This window comes from Chelonia mydas, mitochondrion (assembly GCF_015237465.2).
Source record: "Chelonia mydas mitochondrion, complete genome".
NCBI lineage: Eukaryota > Metazoa > Chordata > Testudines > Cheloniidae > Chelonia > Chelonia mydas.
The window spans coordinates 1-16497 of record NC_000886.1 but is presented as its reverse complement, the minus strand read 5'-3'; the positions used below and the strand labels follow the sequence as shown (position 1 = coordinate 16497).

The following is a 16497-nucleotide window of genomic DNA, read 5'->3' as shown; positions in this document are numbered from 1 at the left end:
ATATTATATATATAATATATATAATATATATATATATATAATGTATAATATATATATATATTGGTTGAGGTGTGGTAGAGGTGTTTTGAATTGTATAGTACTTTTTAAATATTAGTGTAAGTATCCTATTGATTTGTGTGATGCTTATGCAGTTGATATTATGTCAGTTTGGTCAGTCTCGGATTTAGGGGTTTGGCGAGAAGTAAATGGCTATAGCGGGCTGGTGTTGACTTTAACGGGGGTAGGGGGGTTTAGCTAAAAAGTACAGTTAATAATGAGTTAGGTTGTAGATCATTGTTTAGGTTTAATTGTGAAATTCTATGTCTTATAAGCATTAACTTAATAATACCATTAATCAGTTTGCACGGCCAATCATATTTAAACGTAAGTCCAGTTTCACTGAATCGGCAGGTATCAGTTATGTGGGCCTGAGAACACAGAGAGAAAAAAAACTACTATATGCAAGTAAAACTACCGTATGCCAGGTTATAAATTTAATGTATAGAACTCATTCAACCAAAGGCCTTTTAAAGGGGAACGAATGAACGTCGTTACTTGTATGTGCCTGAAAAACTAACCAGAGGCCAGAATAGATCAAATTATGTACGCCACAGACTGAATGGGCTTGAAACTGGTAATGTTGTATCTTACTAACAAGGGTTGCTTATTTCTCGTGAATAGCTATTTAGGAAATAACCAATTACTGTGACGATATTCATGGTTGAGTATAATAGTTTAATTTTATGTCCTATGTCATTTCACTTTTAATCCTCTGCTTAATATTCATGTTGTTAAAATATTTATGTAAATTCAATGATTTTTTATGTTTAGGGCCAAATCAACTGTTAACATTACTGGTCATATGCTATTGGTAAATAAGTAGATGTACAATAATACATAGATAGGTATTGCGGGTATTGTTCTGTTGGGCACGGCAGAGAATTTAGGTAGTTAGTTTGTGTGGACACTTTTATTCCTGTGTCAAAGGATAGTTTAATTATAGGATTCCGGTTTTGGGGACCGGGGATGAAGGTTTAAGTCCTTCTCTTTTGATTATTCTAGGAAGGTTATAGTTTTCAATCTTTGGTTTACAAGACCAATGCTTTAGGGTTAAGCTACTAGAATATTTTAGGTTTAGTATTTTGTTTTCGATTATACCTGCAGCAGGTATAAGGAGTAGTAAGATTAGGAAGTAAAATGTAGAGGCTACTTGGCCGATGATAATGAATGGGTCTTCGACTGGTTGTCCTCCGATTCATGTTAGTACTAGGAGGTCAGCTACTAGGGATCAGAATAGGATTTGGGTGAGTGGTCGGAATGAGGCTGTTCGTTGTTTTGACGTGTGTAAGGTGGGTATTAGGAATAAAATTAGGATGGAGAATAGTAGGGCTAGTACTCCGCCTAGTTTGTTTGGGATTGATCGTAGGATTGCGTAGGCAAATAGGAAGTATCATTCTGGTTTGATGTGGGGAGGAGTGGATAGAGGGTTGGCTGGTGTGAAGTTGTCTGGGTCTCCTAGTAAGTAGGGGGAGAAAAGTGTTAAGGTTAGGAGGAAAGTTAGTATTAAAATGAGTCCTAGTAAGTCTTTGTAGGAGAAGTAGGGGTGGAAGGGGATTTTGTCGGTATTTGAATTTAATCCTGTTGGGTTGTTTGATCCTGTTTCGTGCAGGAATAATAGATGTACTGCTGTAAGGCCGGTAATGGCAAATGGTAATAGGAAGTGGAAGGTGAAGAATCGGGTTAGGGTTGCATTGTCTACTGAAAACCCTCCTCAGATTCATTGTACTAGTGTGTTGCCGATGTATGGGATGGCTGAGAGTAGGTTTGTGATGACGGTGGCCCCTCAAAATGATATTTGTCCTCATGGTAGGACGTAGCCTACGAATGCGGTAGCTATGACTAATAGTAGAAGGATGATTCCAGTGTTTCAGGTTTCTTTATATAGGTAGGAACCGTAGTAAATTCCTCGTCCAATATGGAGGTAGATACATATGAAGAATAGGGAGGCGCCGTTAGCATGTATGTTACGGATAAGTCAGCCGTATTGTACATCTCGGGTGATGTGAGCAATTGATGAAAAAGCTATGGAGATGTCTGGTGAGTAGTGTATTGCTAGAAAGATTCCGGTGATAATTTGTAGTGCTAGGCAGGTGGCTAGTAGTGATCCGAAGTTTCATCATGCAGAGATGTTGGAGGGGCTTGGTAGGTCGATGACTAGGTTGTTGATAATTTTTATTATTGGGTGGGTTTTTCGTAGGTTTGTAGCCATTAAGTTTTTGTAGTTGAATACAACGGTGGTTTTTCGAATCATTGGTCTTGGTTAAAGTCCAGGCAAGAATTATGATATATTTTGCATTTTTGTTTGGGTTTTGTTTTGTTTTTTGGATAGTTGGTGTGTCTTGTAATCCGTCTCCTTATTATGGGGTTTTAAGCTTGGTTTTGGGAGCGGCCTTTGGGTGTGGGTTGTTGGTTAGTATGGGAGGGTCTTTTGTTTCTGTGGTGTTGTTTTTGATTTATTTAGGTGGTATATTGGTTATTTTTGCTTATTCATCTGCGTTAGTGGAAGAGCCTTATCCTGTTGCTTGGGGAAGTCAAGGTGGAGTGGTTTATGTAGTAAGTTATGTTTTAGTTGTTCTGGTATATGGGATAATATGTTATTGATTGTGGAGTATGGAAGGGTATGGTAGTGTTACAGTTGATGCTGGTGGGTTGTTTGTTGTTCGATTAGATTTTAGTGGGGTAGCGTGGTTTTATTATTTTGGTAGTTGGTTATTTTTGATTGCAGGTTGAGGGTTGTTGTTGACGTTGTTTGTTGTGATAGAGTTAGTTCGTGGTTTGTCTCGTGGAGTTATTCGTCCAATTAGATGGTGAGAAGTAATAATGTTATTGATATAATAAATGAGGTTATGTAGATTTTAATTAGGCCTTTTTGTGATGAGGATGTGATTGTAATTGGAGTAATTTGTAGTTTGCTTAATCCTTTTGGACCAATATTTTCATATCAGGATAGGTCGATTAGGTGAGTTGAGATGTTTTGGCTAAATTTTAGGTTTGTTATTGGTAATGAGCGGTGTGTTAGGGTATTAAAGTATGCTAGTGAGTTTGAGAAATTGTGGGTGTTAGAGGGTTTTTGGGTTGTTTTGTTTATTATTATAGTTAGTTCTAGGGCTATTAAAAGGCCTAGTATTGTTACTGTTAGTGCTGCGATTTTAATGTATGTTGGTATAGTTGTTGGAGGGGTTTTTAGTGGTGTGGTGTTTAGTGAGATAAGTAATCCTGCGATAATGCTTCCTATTGCGAGGCGGGTGATTGGGTTGATAATTGTTGGGTTGTTTTCGTTTAATAGGAGTGTGGAAGGGTATCGTGGGTGTCCTGTTTGTACAAAGATTAGGATTCGGAGACTGTAGATTGCGGTAAATGAGGTTGCGATTAATGTCAGGAGTAGGGCTCAGGCGTTTAGATATGATGTGTTTATGGTTTCGATGATGATGTCTTTGGAGTAGAATCCAGTTATGAATGGTATTCCTGTGAGTGCTATGCTGCCGATGGTTAGGCATGAAGAGGTAATTGGTATGGATTTGTGTAGTCCTCCTATCTTTCGAATGTCTTGTTCGTTGTTTAGGTTGTGGATGATTGAGCCTGAGCATAGGAATAGTATGGCTTTGAAGAATGCGTGTATGGAAATGTGTAGGAAGGCTAGTTGTGGTTGATTTAGGCCGATGGTAACTATTATGAGGCCCAGTTGGCTTGATGTGGAGAAGGCAATAATTTTTTTGATATCATTTTGGGTGAGGGCACAAAAGGCTGTGAATAGTGTGGTGATGGCTCCTAGGCAGAGGCAGGTTGAGAGGGCTGTGTTATTTGTAGTTAGGATGGGGTGTATTCGGATTAGTAGAAAGATGCCGGCGACTACTATAGTGCTTGAGTGTAGTAATGCTGAGACTGGGGTGGGGCCTTCTATAGCTGCTGGTAGTCATGGGTGGAGGCCGAATTGGGCTGATTTTCCTGTTGCAGCTAGGATTAATCCTAGGAGTGGAAGTAGTGGAGTGGAATTGGTGTGGGTGAAGATTTGTTGAAGTTCTCATGTGTTTAGGTTTATTGATAATCAGGATATGCTGAGGATTAGTCCAATGTCTCCTATGCGGTTGTAGATGATGGCTTGTAGGGCTGATGAATTTGCTTCTGTTCGGCCATGTCATCATCCGATTAGGAGGAAGGATATGATTCCTACTCCCTCTCAGCCAATGAAAAATTGGAATATGTTGTTGGCTGTTACTAGAATTATTATGGCTACTAGGAAAGTTAGTAGATATTTAAAGAATTTTGTGATATGTGGATCAGTGGCTATATATCAGTGTGTGAATTCTAAGATGGATCATGTGACGTATAGGGCAATTGGGACAAATATGATGGAGTATTGGTCAAGTTTAAAGCTTATATTTATGGTGAATGTGGATGTAGTTGATCAGTGTAAGTTGGTGATGATAGATTCAATATCTGTGTAAGTGAAAATAGATAGTGGAATTAGGGTGATGAGAAATGCTATTTTTACGGCTGTTTTTGTTTTTATGGGTGTTCATGTTTTGTTGGGGTAAGCTGTTATTGTTAGTGGGAGTGTTAGGGTGATTAAGGCTAGTAAGAAAGTTGAATTTATTAGTAGGGTCATTACTTTTACTTGGAATTGCACCAAGGGTTTATGGTTCCTAAAACCAGTGGATTACTTCTATCCTTTAAAAGTGAGGGAGCTGAGGGGTTAATCTCAGATGTAGGAATTAGCAGTTCTTATTGTATTATACCTCTCTCGGTTTATAAGGAGATTTTAACTCCTATTTTTAGAGCCACAGTCTAATGTTTGTTTTGAAACTATATTAACAGTGGAAGGAGCCTCAGATTAGTTCTGGTTTTATTATTAGTAGAATTATTGGTAGGGTATGTAGTGATATGAGGAGGTGTTCTCGTGTGTGGGTTGGTGGGATAGTTTTAATGTATGAGGGTGTTTCTCCTCATTGTGTTGTGGATAGTATGTATAGGGTGTAAGTGGCGGTGATTAGGGTCCCTAATCCTGTTATTAGAATTGTAATGTTGGATCAATTGAACAGTGAGGCAATAATGGTTAATTCTCCTATTAGATTGATGGTTGGTGGAAGGGCTATGTTGGTTAAGCTGGCAAGTAGTCATCATAGGCTTATTAGTGGGAGTAAGAGTTGTATGTTTCGAGCTAATAATAGTGTTCGGCTGTGGGTCCGTTCGTAATTTGTGTTGGCTAAGCAGAAGAGTATTGATGATGTTAGGCCGTGGGCAATTATTAGTGTGATAGCGCCAGTGTATGCTCATTGAGTTTGTGTTAGTGTTGAGGCAATAACTAGGCCTATATGACTTACTGATGAGTAAGCAATTAATGATTTTAGGTCTGTTTGTCGTAAGCAGATGGAGCTAGTTATGATTACTCCTCATAGTGCGAGTACTATGAAGGGGTAGGAAAGTGTTTTTGATAAGGGGTTTAGTATTATTGTAATGCGGATAATACCATATCCTCCTAGTTTTAGTAATACTGCGGCTAGAATTATTGAGCCTGCAATTGGAGCTTCTACGTGTGCTTTTGGTAATCACAGGTGTAATCCATATAGTGGTATTTTAATTATAAAAGCTATTAGTAGTGCAAATCATCATGTTATGTGGGTTCATGAGTTTAGTATAGTAGGTTGGTTTAGTTGTATTGTATGTATAGATAGGGAGCCATTTTCGGTGTTTAGAGATAGGAGGGCGATTAGTAGTGGGAGAGATCCAATAAGGGTATAAAATAGGAAGTAGGTTCCTGCATTTAGTCGTTCTATTTGATTACCTCATCGTGTGATGATTACTAATGTTGGGATGAGTGTGGTTTCAAATGTGATAAAAAATATAATTAATTCTGTGGTTGAGAAAGCTAGAATTAGTGAGATTTGTAGTAGGATAATGGTGAAGATAAAGGTTCGTTTTCGTGAAGTTGGTTCAGTGGTTAAATGGTTTTGGCTGGCTAAGATTATTAGGGGGGTAAGTCAGCATGATAGGATTAGTAAAGGGGCTGAAATTTGGTCTACCCCTAGGTAATAATTGGAGAAGTTTATGGTTGGTTCTATGGAGGGTTTAAATCATTGTAAACTTAGAATGGCGATTATTAGGCTATGGGTTAGTGTAGAAAGTCATAGTTGTTTTGGTTTACATAATGTGATTGTTGGTAATAGTATAATTGTTGGGAGTAAGATTTTTAGCATTGTAAGAGATTTAAGTTTTGTAGTTGATCTGAACCGTGGGTTCGTGAGGATGCTACTAGTAGGGATAGGCCCATGCCGGCTTCGCAGGCGGAGAAGGATAGTATTAATATTGGGGTGAGTATAAGTGATGAGGTTTGTAGTTGGATGGGTCATATTGATAAGGCAATAAATAAAGATAGTATTATGCTTTCTAAGCATAGTAAAGTTGAGATTAGATGAGTTCGGTGTAGTGAGAGGCCTATAATGCTAATGATAAAGGCGGAGTGATAGCTGAAGTGTAATGGTGTCATTGGGAAACCATGAAGTTTAATCATGATTAACTAAGTCGAAATTAGTTGTCTTATGTTAGACTAGTTGCCTATTCTGCTCATTCTAGGCCTCCTTGGATTCATTCGTAGATAAGGCCTAGTGTTAGGAGTAGTAAAATAATAAAGGTTCAGGTGAAGGTGAGAGTTGGGGATGGGAGTTGGATGGCTCATGGTAGGGGTAGGAGTAGTGCGATTTCTAGGTCGAATAGTAGGAATAAAATTGCTACTGAGGAAGAATCGGATTGAGAATGGTAGGCGAGCTGATTCTAATGGGTCGAATCCACATTCATATGGGGATAATTTTTCGTTGTCTGGCTTTATTAGTGTTAATCAGTAGTTTAGTATTATTAGGAGTATGGATAGGATAAGGGCTATTGTGATGATGGATATTGTTACGTTCATTGCTCTTCTTTAGGGTTGAACTAAAACTTAGTGATTGGAAGTCACTTGTACTGTTATACTAGGGGAGCATGAGCCTCATCAGTAGATTGATACGTAGAGGAAGAGTCATACAACATCTACGAAATGTCAGTATCAGGCAGCTGCTTCGAATCCGAAGTGGTGAGTGGAGGTGAAGTGAAATTTAATTTGCCGTAGTAGGCAAACGATTAGGAATGTTGAGCCAATAATTACGTGGAGTCCGTGAAAGCCTGTTGCTACAAAGAATGTTGAGCCATATACGCCGTCGGCGATTGTAAAGGGTGCTTCGTAGTATTCTATGGCTTGTAGTGCTGTGAAGTATAGTCCAAGTAAAATTGTGATGGTTAGGGCTTGAATGGTTTGATTTCGGTTTGTTTCTATTAGACTGTGGTGGGCTCAGGTGATTGTTACTCCTGAGGCTAATAGTACTGCTGTATTTAATAAGGGAACTTCAAATGGGTTTAGTGGGGTAATTCCTGTAGGTGGTCAACATCCTCCTAGTTCTGGGGTAGGGGCTAGGCTTGAATGGTAGAAAGCTCAGAAAAATCCGATGAAGAAGAAAACTTCTGATGTGATGAATAGGATTATGCCGTATCGTAGTCCTTTTTGTACTGGAGGGGTATGATGTCCTTGAAAGGTTCCTTCTCGGATAATGTCTCGTCATCATTGGAATATGGTTAGGAGTATGATTGATAAGCCTAGGGTTATTAATAGTATTGAGTTATAGTGGAATCATATGGCAAGTCCTGAGGTTATTAGTAGTGCTGCTGCTGCTCCTGTTAGTGGTCATGGGCTTGGGTCAACTATATGGTAGGCGTGTGTTTGGTGGGCCATTAGGTGTTTTCTTGTAGATAGAGGCTTAGTAGTAGGATAAATACGTAGGCTTGGATTATGGCTACGGCTAATTCTAAAATTGTTAGGAGGAAAAGAATAGTTATGGTTAGTATTGATAATGTTGGTATTGTTGGAATTAGGGCTAGTACTGCGATTGAGGTAAGTTGGATTAGTAGATGTCCGGCTGTTAAGTTGGCTGTTAGCCGTACACCTAGAGCTAGTGGTCGGATGAATAGGCTGATTGTTTCAATGATGATAAGGATTGGGATTAATGGAGTTGGAGTGCCTTCTGGTAGGAGGTGTCCTAGTGATGTTGTTGGTTGGTTTCGAAGTCCGATGAGTACTGTGGCTAGTCATATTGGAATAGCTAGTCCTATGTTTAGGGAAAGTTGTGTAGTGGGGGTGAAGGTGTAGGGTAGAAGGCCTAGTAGGTTGATTGTCAATAGTATGGTTATTAGTGATGTTAAGATGATAGATCATTGGTGGCCTGTTTTGTTGATGGGGAGTATTAGTTGTTTTGTAAACAGGTTGATTGTTCATGATTGGAGGGTTGAAAAACGGTTAGTTAATCATCGGGTATTTTGGGTAGGGAAGATAATTGGTGGTATTAGTATGGCTAGGGTAATTAATGGAATTCCTAGGGTTTGTGGACTTATGAATTGGTCGAAGAATGTTGGGTTCATGGTCAGGTTCAGGAGTTTGTATTAATTTTATTGTTTTTGTTAGTTGGGTTATTTGTGGGTAGATGAGATAAAATTTTTGGTTGTAGGATAATGGTATAAATTAGTCATGTGGAGGATAAGATTATGAATCATGGGGCTGGGTTTAGTTGGGGCATGTCACTAAGGAGGGTGGTAAGTTCTCTTTTTCTAGCTTAAAAGGCTAGCGCTATCCTGTTTAGCTTCTATAGTGCTAGGAAAGTATTAGTGATGATCAGTTTTCAAAGTGTTGTAGGGGTACGGATTCTACTACGATTGGTATAAAGCTATGATTAGCTCCGCAGATTTCTGAGCATTGTCCGAAGAATACTCCTGGTCGTGTAACAATGAAGGTTGCTTGGTTTAGTCGTCCTGGAATTGCGTCTGTTTTTACACCTAGTGAGGGTACTGCTCATGAGTGTAGGACGTCTTCAGCTGAGATTAGTATTCGGATGGGTGATTCTATTGGTATTACTATGCGATGGTCTACTTCTAGTAATCGAAAGTGTCCGTTTGGTAAATCTTGGGTTGGGATTATGTAAGAGTCAAATTCGAGGTTTTCGTAGTCAGTATATTCATATGTTCAGTATCATTGATGTCCTATGGCTTTAATGGTTAAATGTGGGTTGTTGATTTCGTCTATTAGGTATAGTACTCGTAGAGATGGAAGTGCAATGGTGATTAGGACGATGGCTGGTAGGATGGTTCAGATTATTTCTACTTCTTGAGCATTTATAGTATTGGTATATGTTAGTTTTGTTGTTATTATTAGTGTGATGATGTAAAGTACTAGGGTGCTGATTAAGAATACGATTATTAGGGTGTGGTCATGGAAATGGAGGAGTTCTTCTATAATGGGTGATATTGCGTCTTGGAATCCTAGTTGAAGGGGATGTGCCATTAAGTCGTAAAGGAGTTACACCTATAATTTAACCTTGACAAGGTTAGGTAATGTATTTTACTAACGTCTTAAAAGAAGGTAACATAAAGGTTATGTGATTGGCTTGAAACTAATTTAAGGGGGTTCGATTCCCTCCTTTCTTGGGTTTGCACATGGGCTGGTTCTTCGTAGGTGTGGTATGGTGGTGGGCAGCCATGTAGTCATTCTACGTTGGTGGTTGTGAGTTCTACTAGTGCTACTTTACGTTTTGAGGAAAATGCTTCTCAAATAATAAATATTATTATAACTACTGCTACTATAGAGATTAGAGATCCAATTGATGAAATAGAGTTTCACAGGGTGTATGCATCTGGATAGTCTGAGTAACGTCGTGGTATTCCGGCTAGGCCTAGGAAGTGTTGGGGGAAGAAGGTTATATTAACTCCTGTAAATATTACTCCGAAATGTACTTTTGCTCAGGTTTGGTGTAGTGAATATCCTGTGAAAAGAGGGAATCAGTGGGTAAATCCTGCTATGATGGCGAATACGGCTCCTATTGAGAGAACATAGTGGAAATGTGCTACTACATAGTAAGTGTCGTGTAGTACGATGTCTAAGGATGAGTTGGCTAATACGATGCCTGTAAGTCCACCAATAGTAAAGAGGAAAATGAAGCCTAGAGCTCAGAGTATGGCGGCATCTCATTTGATTATTCCTCCGTGTAGGGTGGCTAATCAGCTAAATACTTTTACTCCTGTTGGAATTGCAATGATTATTGTTGCGGATGTAAAGTAAGCTCGTGTGTCTACGTCTATTCCTACAGTAAATATGTGATGGGCTCATACAATAAAGCCTAGGAAGCCAATGGATATCATTGCTCAAACTATTCCTATGTAGCCGAATGGTTCTTTTTTACCGGCATAGTAGGTAACGATGTGAGAGATTATACCAAATCCTGGAAGGATTAAGATGTATACTTCAGGGTGGCCAAAAAATCAGAATAGGTGTTGGTATAGGATTGGGTCTCCTCCTCCTGAAGGGTCGAAGAAGGTTGTATTTAGATTTCGGTCTGTAAGTAGTATGGTAATGCCTGCGGCGAGTACTGGAAGTGAAAGTAGTAATAGGACAGCTGTGATTAGTACGGATCATACAAATAAGGGTGTTTGGTATTGTGATATGGCGGGGGATTTTATGTTGATTGCTGTGGTAATGAAGTTGATGGCACCTAAGATTGAAGATACACCGGCTAGGTGGAGGGAGAAGATAGTTAGGTCTACGGAAGCACCGGCGTGAGCCAGGTTTCCGGCTAATGGGGGATATACTGTTCAACCTGTACCTGCGCCTGCTTCAATTCCTGATGATGCTAGAAGTAGTAGTAGTGAAGGGGGTAGGAGTCAAAAGCTTATGTTATTTATACGTGGAAATGCTATGTCTGGTGCACCAATTATTAGGGGAACAAGTCAATTTCCGAAGCCACCAATTATAATTGGTATAACTATGAAGAAGATTATAATAAAGGCATGAGCTGTAACGATGACATTATAGATTTGGTCATCTCCTAGAAGAGTTCCTGGTTGGCTTAGTTCTGCGCGGATTAATAAACTGAGTGCTGTGCCGACTATTCCTGCTCAGGCTCCGAAAATTAGGTATAGAGTGCCAATGTCTTTATGGTTGGTGGAGAAGAATCAGCGAGTTAAAATCACAGGTAAGGTGGCTGAGTGTATTAGCGTTGGGCTGTAGTCCCTTTTACAGAGGTTTAATTCCTCTTCTTATCAGACCTTGTAGTGAAGTTCACGTTAAATTGCAAATTTAAAGATATATCTTTGTTGATGTCTGGGTTTTCCCGCTTTTTATAGAGCGGGAAAGGTAGGCAAAAGCCCGCTGGATTGGGTGTTTAGCTGTTAACTAAATTGTTATGGGATCGAGGCCCATTTGTCTAGTAAGGCCTTAGCTTAATTAAAGTGTTTGAGTTGCATTCAGAAGATATGGGATAGGGTCCTGTAGGTCTTAACAGAAACTAAGAGGTTTTATCTCTTATTTGGGGCTTTGAAGGCCCCTGGTTTGATAGGTTTTGATCCTAAGTTTCTATGGTATGGTTAGTAGGGTTGGTGTGATTGGAAGTATGGAAATTGATAGTGTAGTTAGTAGGGCTAGGTAGGGTTTCTGGTTGTTTTTGTGGCGTCATTGTTGTGAATAGTTAGTTGAGTTTGGTGGTAATGTAATGGTTGCATAGTATGAGACTCGTAGATAAAAGAATAGGGTTAAGAGTGAGAGTATGGCTATTATAGTGGCTATGATGGTTATGTGTTGTTTGGTTAATTCTTGGAGGATTAATCATTTTGGTATGAATCCTGTTAGTGGTGGTAGGCCTGCGAGTGATATGAGGGTTAGTATTATTAGGGTGTTTATGGTTGGGAGTTTTGTTCATGATGTTATTATTGTGGAGATTTTGTTTGTTTTTAGGAGTTTAATTATTAGGAATATTGTTGAGGTTATGATGATGTAGGTGTAGAATGTAAATAATATAAGTTTGGGGGATAAAGTAAGGATTGTAATTATTCATCCTAGATGGGCGATGGAGGAGAATGCTATGATTTTTCGTAGTTGGGTTTGGTTTAATCCGTTTCATCCGCCAATTAGGGTAGATGTTAGTCCTAGTATTAGTAGTAGTGGTGTGTTTAGGGATTGGGAGGTTATTATTAGTAATGATAGTGGGGCTAGTTTTTGTCAGGTAACTAAGATTAGAGCTGTTGTTGTGGAAGTTCCTTGTATTACTTCTGGTAGTCAAAAGTGGAATGGGGCGAGTCCTAGTTTGATGGCTAGGGCGGTAGTAAGAATTGTGCATGATGTGTTGTTTGATATTTGTGTAATATCTCATTGGCCTAGTATTCAGGCATTAATAATGCTGGAGAATAGGATTAGTGTTGAGGCAGTTGCTTGTGTTAGAAAATATTTGGTGGCGGCTTCAGTTGCTCGTGGATGGTGTTGTTTAGCGACTAGTGGGATAATAGCTAGAGTGCTGATTTCTAGGCCGGTTCATGCTAGGATTCAGTGGTTACTGGAGATTGTGAGTAGTGGTCCTATAATTAGGCTTAGGATGATAATTGTATGTGCGTAGGGGTTCATTAGTATAGGAGGGATTTTAACCGACATTTTCGGGGTATGGGCCCGAAAGCTTAATTAGCTGACTTTACTAGGATATAGTATAATGGGAGTATGGGGAGTTTTGATCTCTCTGGTGTAGGTTCGAGTCCTATTTTTCTAAGGAGACGAGGGGATTTTAACCTCTATTATTCACCCTATCAAGGTGATCCTTTGTTCAGGCACGTGTCCTATGGTATAGGTGGGAGTCCTGAGAAGGTAATTGGTATGGAAATATGTCATAGGCATAGTGCAAGAGTGATTGGGAGGAAGTTTTTTCATAGAAGATGTATTAGTTGGTCGTATCGGAATCGTGGATAAGAGGCTCGAATTCATAGGAATCCTGCTGAGAGTAATATTACTTTTGATGCTAGTAGTATGGAGAATAGTTCTGGGTTGTTGTTAATGTAAGTTGAATTTAGGAATAGGATGGTGGTGAGGGTGTTTATTATTAGGATGTTGGCATATTCTGCTAGGAAGAAGAGGGCGAATGGGCCAGCAGCGTATTCAACGTTGAATCCTGATACTAGTTCAGATTCTCCTTCGGTAAGGTCGAATGGTGCTCGGTTAGTTTCTGCTAGTGTGGAAATGTATCATATTATTATTAGTGGTCAGGAGGAGAATATTAGGTATATTGGTTCTTGTGTTGTTATAAATGTTTGTATGTTGAATCCACCTGAGAATAGGGTTAGTGAGAGTAGGATAATTCCTAGGGTTACTTCGTATGAGATAGTTTGGGCAACTGCTCGTAGGGCTCCTATTAGGGCGTATTTGGAGTTTGAGGCTCAGCCTGATCATAGGATAGAATAGACTATAAAGCTGGATAGAGAAATTAGAAATAGTAGTCCTAGATTGAGGTCAGCTAATGGGAAGGGCAGTGGTAGTGGGAGTCAGATTGATAGGGCTAGTAGTAAGGCTAATATTGGGGATATTGTAAATAGCGTAATGGATGAGTTTGATGGGTAGATTGGTTCTTTAATGAATAGTTTTACACCGTCTGCGACTGGTTGTAGTAGTCCATGTGGGCCAACGATGTTTGGTCCTTTTCGAAGTTGTATATATCCTAGAATTTTTCGTTCGATGAGTGTGAAGAAAGCGACGGCGATTAGAATTGGGATCATGTATATGAGTGGTGATATTAGGTTGGATAGTAGAGTTTTCATAGTTTGGGAGGGGAGTTGAACCCCTGAGTAAAGGGTTTAGGCCTTTTGCATTTATACCTGGCTCTGCCACCCGAACTTTGCCCTTTTCTTGGGCTTGGGAATGCGTAGTTTGTCCTTGTTATTAGTTAAGTTGATTTCACTAATATAAGGTAAGGCTTGTTTTTGATATGGGCCTTGTTTTTTCGGTCCTTTCGTACTAGAAAAAGCTCAGTTCTATAGATAGAAACCGACCTGGATTACTCCGGTCTGAACTCAGATCACGTAGGACTGTTAATCGTTGAACAAACGAACCCTTGATAGCGGTTGCACCATCAGGATGTCCTGATCCAACATCGAGGTCGTAAACCCCATCGTCGATAGGAACTCTAGGATGGGATTGCGCTGTTATCCCTGGGGTAGCTTGGTTCGTTGATCAAATATATTGGATCATTTTGCCGTTGGCACTTTGAATTGTGGGTCTAGGTTAAGAAGTGTATTCTTTTTTCGGAGGTTTTGTTTTACTCCGAGGTCGCCCCAACCAAAAATATAGGTCAAGTACTAGTTAGTTATAGGTCCTTAGAGTGAGTGGGTATAGATAGTTGATCTGTATTTAAAGTTCCACAGGGTCTTCTCGTCTTATAGTGTTATTCCCGCTTTTGCACGGGGAGATCAATTTCACTGATTGTTTGTAAGAGACAGGTAGAACCTCGTTTGGCCATTCATTCTAGTCTTTATTTAAGAGACAAGTGATTACGCTACCCTTGCACGGTTAGGATACCGCGGCCGTTTAACAATGTCACTGGGCAGGCATTACCTCCAATACTTGTGTGTTGCTAGAGGCTATGTTTTTGGTAAACAGTCGGGTTCAGTTATTTGCCTAGTTCCTTTTACAAATTTTAATCTTTCTTGTATGCGCTCCTGTGTTGGGTTAACAGTTTGGTTTATATGGTATGTTTAGTATTGTTGGTTTTATAATAATAGTTGTTAATAATCAGTAGTTTGTCTATTATGATTTAGGCTGGCGCATTAGAGAAGTTTTGTCTTCTTGTTACTTATTTTAACATTAGTTCTTCTATTTGGATAGAATAGCTCAATATTGTTTGGGGAAAAAATTGATGTTAATATTTGTTGTTAGTGAGCTTTGACGCTCTCTTTGACGGTGGCTGCTTTAAAGCCTACGGTAATAATGTTTGAATGTTTTGTCCTCCATTTTAGGTTGTGTCCTTTTTCAACTGAGCTGTACCTCGATTGAATATATCTTAAATTTCTCTTAAGTACTTTATGTTGTTTTTAGGGTGTTTAAGGTTGAACTAATATTCTTTTATTGAGCAACCAGCTATCACCAAGTGCGTTAGGCTTTTCACCTCTACTTATAGGTCTTTCCACTCTTTTGCCACAGAGACGGATTTAGCCTGGTGATATTGGCTGCCTTTAAGTAGCTCACTTGGTTTCGGGAGTTCAGACTTTAGTTCGCTTTGCTTGAGTGTGCTAGTTAAATCATGATGCAAGAGGTATAAGGGTTAATCTTTGCTTTTTGTGGCTTAGTCAGTATTTCATGTTTTTCATCATTCCCTTGCGGTACTGTCTTTATTGCGCCAATTGTCTTTTCTATCGCCTAAATACTAGGATGGTAAAATGTTTTAGTTTGGTGTTTGGTAGGATTATTTTTTTTATTGAGTTTGTAGTTGTTGGTTGGGCTAGATTGTTGCTCAAAATAGTCCGGTTTAGTGGACATCTTTCAGGTGTAAGCTGAATGCTTTTGGTTAAGCTATGTTTTGATGTTCCAAGTACACCTTCCGGTGTACTTACCTTGTTACGACTTGCCTCATCTATTTGTTTGTTATGGTTTATTTATGGTTATTAGGTTAATTTTTGAGGAGGGTGACGGGCGGTGTGTGCGCACCTCAGGACCGGCTTAAATTGGGCTCGCTGTTTCCAGTTTACTGCTAAATCCTGCTTGTGGGACCTATTTCATGGTCTCCTTCCGTGGTTATTTCTAGAATAGAAAATGTAGCCCATTTCTTCCATCTCAGTTAGCTACACCTTGACCTGACTTATTAATTGTTTAGGTTATTTTGCTTACTTTTGTGGCCCTCATGGGGTAGGCTGGTGACGGTGGTATATAAGCTGGTTTGGCAAGAGATGGCGAGGTAGATCGTGGATTATCGATTATAGAACAGGCTCCTCTAGGGGGGTTTGAGGTACCGCCAAGTCCTTAGAGTTTTAAGCGTTATGCTCGTAGTTCTCTGGCGGATATTTTTGTATGTGAAATATCTAAGTTTAGGGCTAAGCATAGTAGGGTATCTAATCCTAGTTTGTGTCTTAGCAATCGTGAGTTCAAATTGTTTCATTGTATTAAGGTTATTTTCATAATGTGTTGATGCGTACTTTTACGTATGACAGTTGAGTACTTGGTTCACCTTAATTTTATTGATAGAAATGTTTAGTCACATTTTACGCCGATTGGTTGTTAATTTGGGCTTCTTGTATAACCGCGGTGGCTGGCACGAGATTGACCAGCTCTATTTTGCTGTAACTAAGTCAAGCTTATGCTTATTGCTTAATTTTTATCACTGCTGAGAGTACCCTTGGGGGTGTGGCAAGGCTAGGTGTCTTGGGCTGTCATGGTGTGCCTGATACCGGCTCCTTTTATCTGATGGGACTGTTAGGGCGTTTTCACTGGTGTGCAGATACTTGCATGTGTAAGTTTAGCAAAAAGTAACAGTAAGGTTAGGACCAAATCTTTGTGTTTTTGGGGTATGTTTATTACCCATCTTGGCATCTTCAGTGCCGTGCTTTAATATAATAAGCTACAATAAC

At 39.4% G+C, this 16497-nt stretch overlaps 13 protein-coding genes and 24 non-coding genes across 37 annotated transcripts, besides 5 other annotated features; 9 read left to right on the top strand and 28 right to left on the bottom strand. All coding sequences in view use genetic code 2, as the record gives it.

Moving 5' to 3' along the window:
- Positions 1 to 982: a sequence feature (control region).
- Positions 181 to 198: a repeat region (putative).
- Positions 238 to 253: a repeat region (putative).
- Positions 319 to 342: a repeat region (putative).
- Positions 983 to 1053, top strand: KEF27_t22. The gene has a single exon. It is a non-coding gene; the product is annotated as a tRNA-Pro (tRNA).
- A 1-nt stretch (position 1054) lies between these two features.
- On the bottom strand, positions 1055 to 1125 carry KEF27_t21. The gene has a single exon. It is a non-coding gene; the product is annotated as a tRNA-Thr (tRNA).
- CYTB lies at positions 1126 to 2269 on the bottom strand. Its single transcript has one exon. Coding sequence (NP_008776.1; cytochrome b) is annotated over positions 1126 to 2269 (1144 nt in total).
- Positions 2270 to 2272: 3 nt separating this feature from the next.
- Positions 2273 to 2340, top strand: KEF27_t20. Its single transcript has one exon. It is a non-coding gene; the product is annotated as a tRNA-Glu (tRNA).
- On the top strand, positions 2341 to 2865 carry ND6. Its single transcript has one exon. A coding sequence (NP_008775.1; NADH dehydrogenase subunit 6) covers positions 2341 to 2865, from the start codon at positions 2341 to 2343 to the stop codon at positions 2863 to 2865; it is 525 nt and encodes a 174-aa protein.
- ND5 lies at positions 2861 to 4666 on the bottom strand. Its single transcript has one exon. A coding sequence (NP_008774.1; NADH dehydrogenase subunit 5) covers positions 2861 to 4666, from the start codon at positions 4664 to 4666 to the stop codon at positions 2861 to 2863; it is 1806 nt and encodes a 601-aa protein.
- KEF27_t19 lies at positions 4667 to 4738 on the bottom strand. Its single transcript has one exon. It is a non-coding gene; the product is annotated as a tRNA-Leu (tRNA).
- Positions 4738 to 4803, bottom strand: KEF27_t18. The gene has a single exon. It is a non-coding gene; the product is annotated as a tRNA-Ser (tRNA).
- On the bottom strand, positions 4804 to 4873 carry KEF27_t17. Its single transcript has one exon. It is a non-coding gene; the product is annotated as a tRNA-His (tRNA).
- ND4 lies at positions 4874 to 6254 on the bottom strand. The gene has a single exon. Coding sequence (NP_008773.1; NADH dehydrogenase subunit 4) is annotated over positions 4874 to 6254 (1381 nt in total).
- Positions 6248 to 6544, bottom strand: ND4L. Its single transcript has one exon. A coding sequence (NP_008772.1; NADH dehydrogenase subunit 4L) covers positions 6248 to 6544, from the start codon at positions 6542 to 6544 to the stop codon at positions 6248 to 6250; it is 297 nt and encodes a 98-aa protein.
- Positions 6545 to 6614, bottom strand: KEF27_t16. The gene has a single exon. It is a non-coding gene; the product is annotated as a tRNA-Arg (tRNA).
- Positions 6615 to 6964, bottom strand: ND3. Its single transcript is given in 2 exon segments — positions 6615 to 6789; positions 6791 to 6964. Coding sequence (NP_008771.1; NADH dehydrogenase subunit 3) is annotated over positions 6615 to 6789; positions 6791 to 6964 (349 nt in total).
- On the bottom strand, positions 6965 to 7032 carry KEF27_t15. The gene has a single exon. It is a non-coding gene; the product is annotated as a tRNA-Gly (tRNA).
- Positions 7033 to 7816, bottom strand: COX3. The gene has a single exon. Coding sequence (NP_008770.1; cytochrome c oxidase subunit III) is annotated over positions 7033 to 7816 (784 nt in total).
- ATP6 lies at positions 7817 to 8499 on the bottom strand. The gene has a single exon. Coding sequence (NP_008769.1; ATP synthase F0 subunit 6) is annotated over positions 7817 to 8499 (683 nt in total).
- On the bottom strand, positions 8469 to 8654 carry ATP8. The gene has a single exon. A coding sequence (NP_008768.1; ATP synthase F0 subunit 8) covers positions 8469 to 8654, from the start codon at positions 8652 to 8654 to the stop codon at positions 8469 to 8471; it is 186 nt and encodes a 61-aa protein.
- A 1-nt stretch (position 8655) lies between these two features.
- KEF27_t14 lies at positions 8656 to 8728 on the bottom strand. The gene has a single exon. It is a non-coding gene; the product is annotated as a tRNA-Lys (tRNA).
- Positions 8729 to 9415, bottom strand: COX2. Its single transcript has one exon. A coding sequence (NP_008767.1; cytochrome c oxidase subunit II) covers positions 8729 to 9415, from the start codon at positions 9413 to 9415 to the stop codon at positions 8729 to 8731; it is 687 nt and encodes a 228-aa protein.
- KEF27_t13 lies at positions 9416 to 9485 on the bottom strand. Its single transcript has one exon. It is a non-coding gene; the product is annotated as a tRNA-Asp (tRNA).
- A 2-nt stretch (positions 9486 to 9487) lies between these two features.
- On the top strand, positions 9488 to 9558 carry KEF27_t12. The gene has a single exon. It is a non-coding gene; the product is annotated as a tRNA-Ser (tRNA).
- Positions 9550 to 11097, bottom strand: COX1. The gene has a single exon. A coding sequence (NP_008766.1; cytochrome c oxidase subunit I) covers positions 9550 to 11097, from the start codon at positions 11095 to 11097 to the stop codon at positions 9550 to 9552; it is 1548 nt and encodes a 515-aa protein.
- Position 11098: 1 nt separating this feature from the next.
- Positions 11099 to 11169, top strand: KEF27_t11. The gene has a single exon. It is a non-coding gene; the product is annotated as a tRNA-Tyr (tRNA).
- Positions 11170 to 11235, top strand: KEF27_t10. The gene has a single exon. It is a non-coding gene; the product is annotated as a tRNA-Cys (tRNA).
- Positions 11234 to 11259: a stem loop (This stem-loop structure may function as an origin for replicating the light strand of mtDNA.).
- A 2-nt stretch (positions 11260 to 11261) lies between these two features.
- KEF27_t09 lies at positions 11262 to 11334 on the top strand. Its single transcript has one exon. It is a non-coding gene; the product is annotated as a tRNA-Asn (tRNA).
- Position 11335: 1 nt separating this feature from the next.
- On the top strand, positions 11336 to 11404 carry KEF27_t08. Its single transcript has one exon. It is a non-coding gene; the product is annotated as a tRNA-Ala (tRNA).
- A 1-nt stretch (position 11405) lies between these two features.
- On the bottom strand, positions 11406 to 11481 carry KEF27_t07. The gene has a single exon. It is a non-coding gene; the product is annotated as a tRNA-Trp (tRNA).
- On the bottom strand, positions 11482 to 12520 carry ND2. The gene has a single exon. Coding sequence (NP_008765.1; NADH dehydrogenase subunit 2) is annotated over positions 11482 to 12520 (1039 nt in total).
- On the bottom strand, positions 12521 to 12589 carry KEF27_t06. Its single transcript has one exon. It is a non-coding gene; the product is annotated as a tRNA-Met (tRNA).
- Positions 12589 to 12659, top strand: KEF27_t05. The gene has a single exon. It is a non-coding gene; the product is annotated as a tRNA-Gln (tRNA).
- On the bottom strand, positions 12659 to 12727 carry KEF27_t04. The gene has a single exon. It is a non-coding gene; the product is annotated as a tRNA-Ile (tRNA).
- Positions 12728 to 13698, bottom strand: ND1. The gene has a single exon. Coding sequence (NP_008764.1; NADH dehydrogenase subunit 1) is annotated over positions 12728 to 13698 (971 nt in total).
- KEF27_t03 lies at positions 13699 to 13774 on the bottom strand. The gene has a single exon. It is a non-coding gene; the product is annotated as a tRNA-Leu (tRNA).
- KEF27_r01 lies at positions 13775 to 15386 on the bottom strand. Its single transcript has one exon. It is a non-coding gene; the product is annotated as a l-rRNA (ribosomal RNA).
- On the bottom strand, positions 15387 to 15455 carry KEF27_t02. Its single transcript has one exon. It is a non-coding gene; the product is annotated as a tRNA-Val (tRNA).
- On the bottom strand, positions 15456 to 16424 carry KEF27_r02. Its single transcript has one exon. It is a non-coding gene; the product is annotated as a s-rRNA (ribosomal RNA).
- KEF27_t01 lies at positions 16425 to 16497 on the bottom strand. Its single transcript has one exon. It is a non-coding gene; the product is annotated as a tRNA-Phe (tRNA).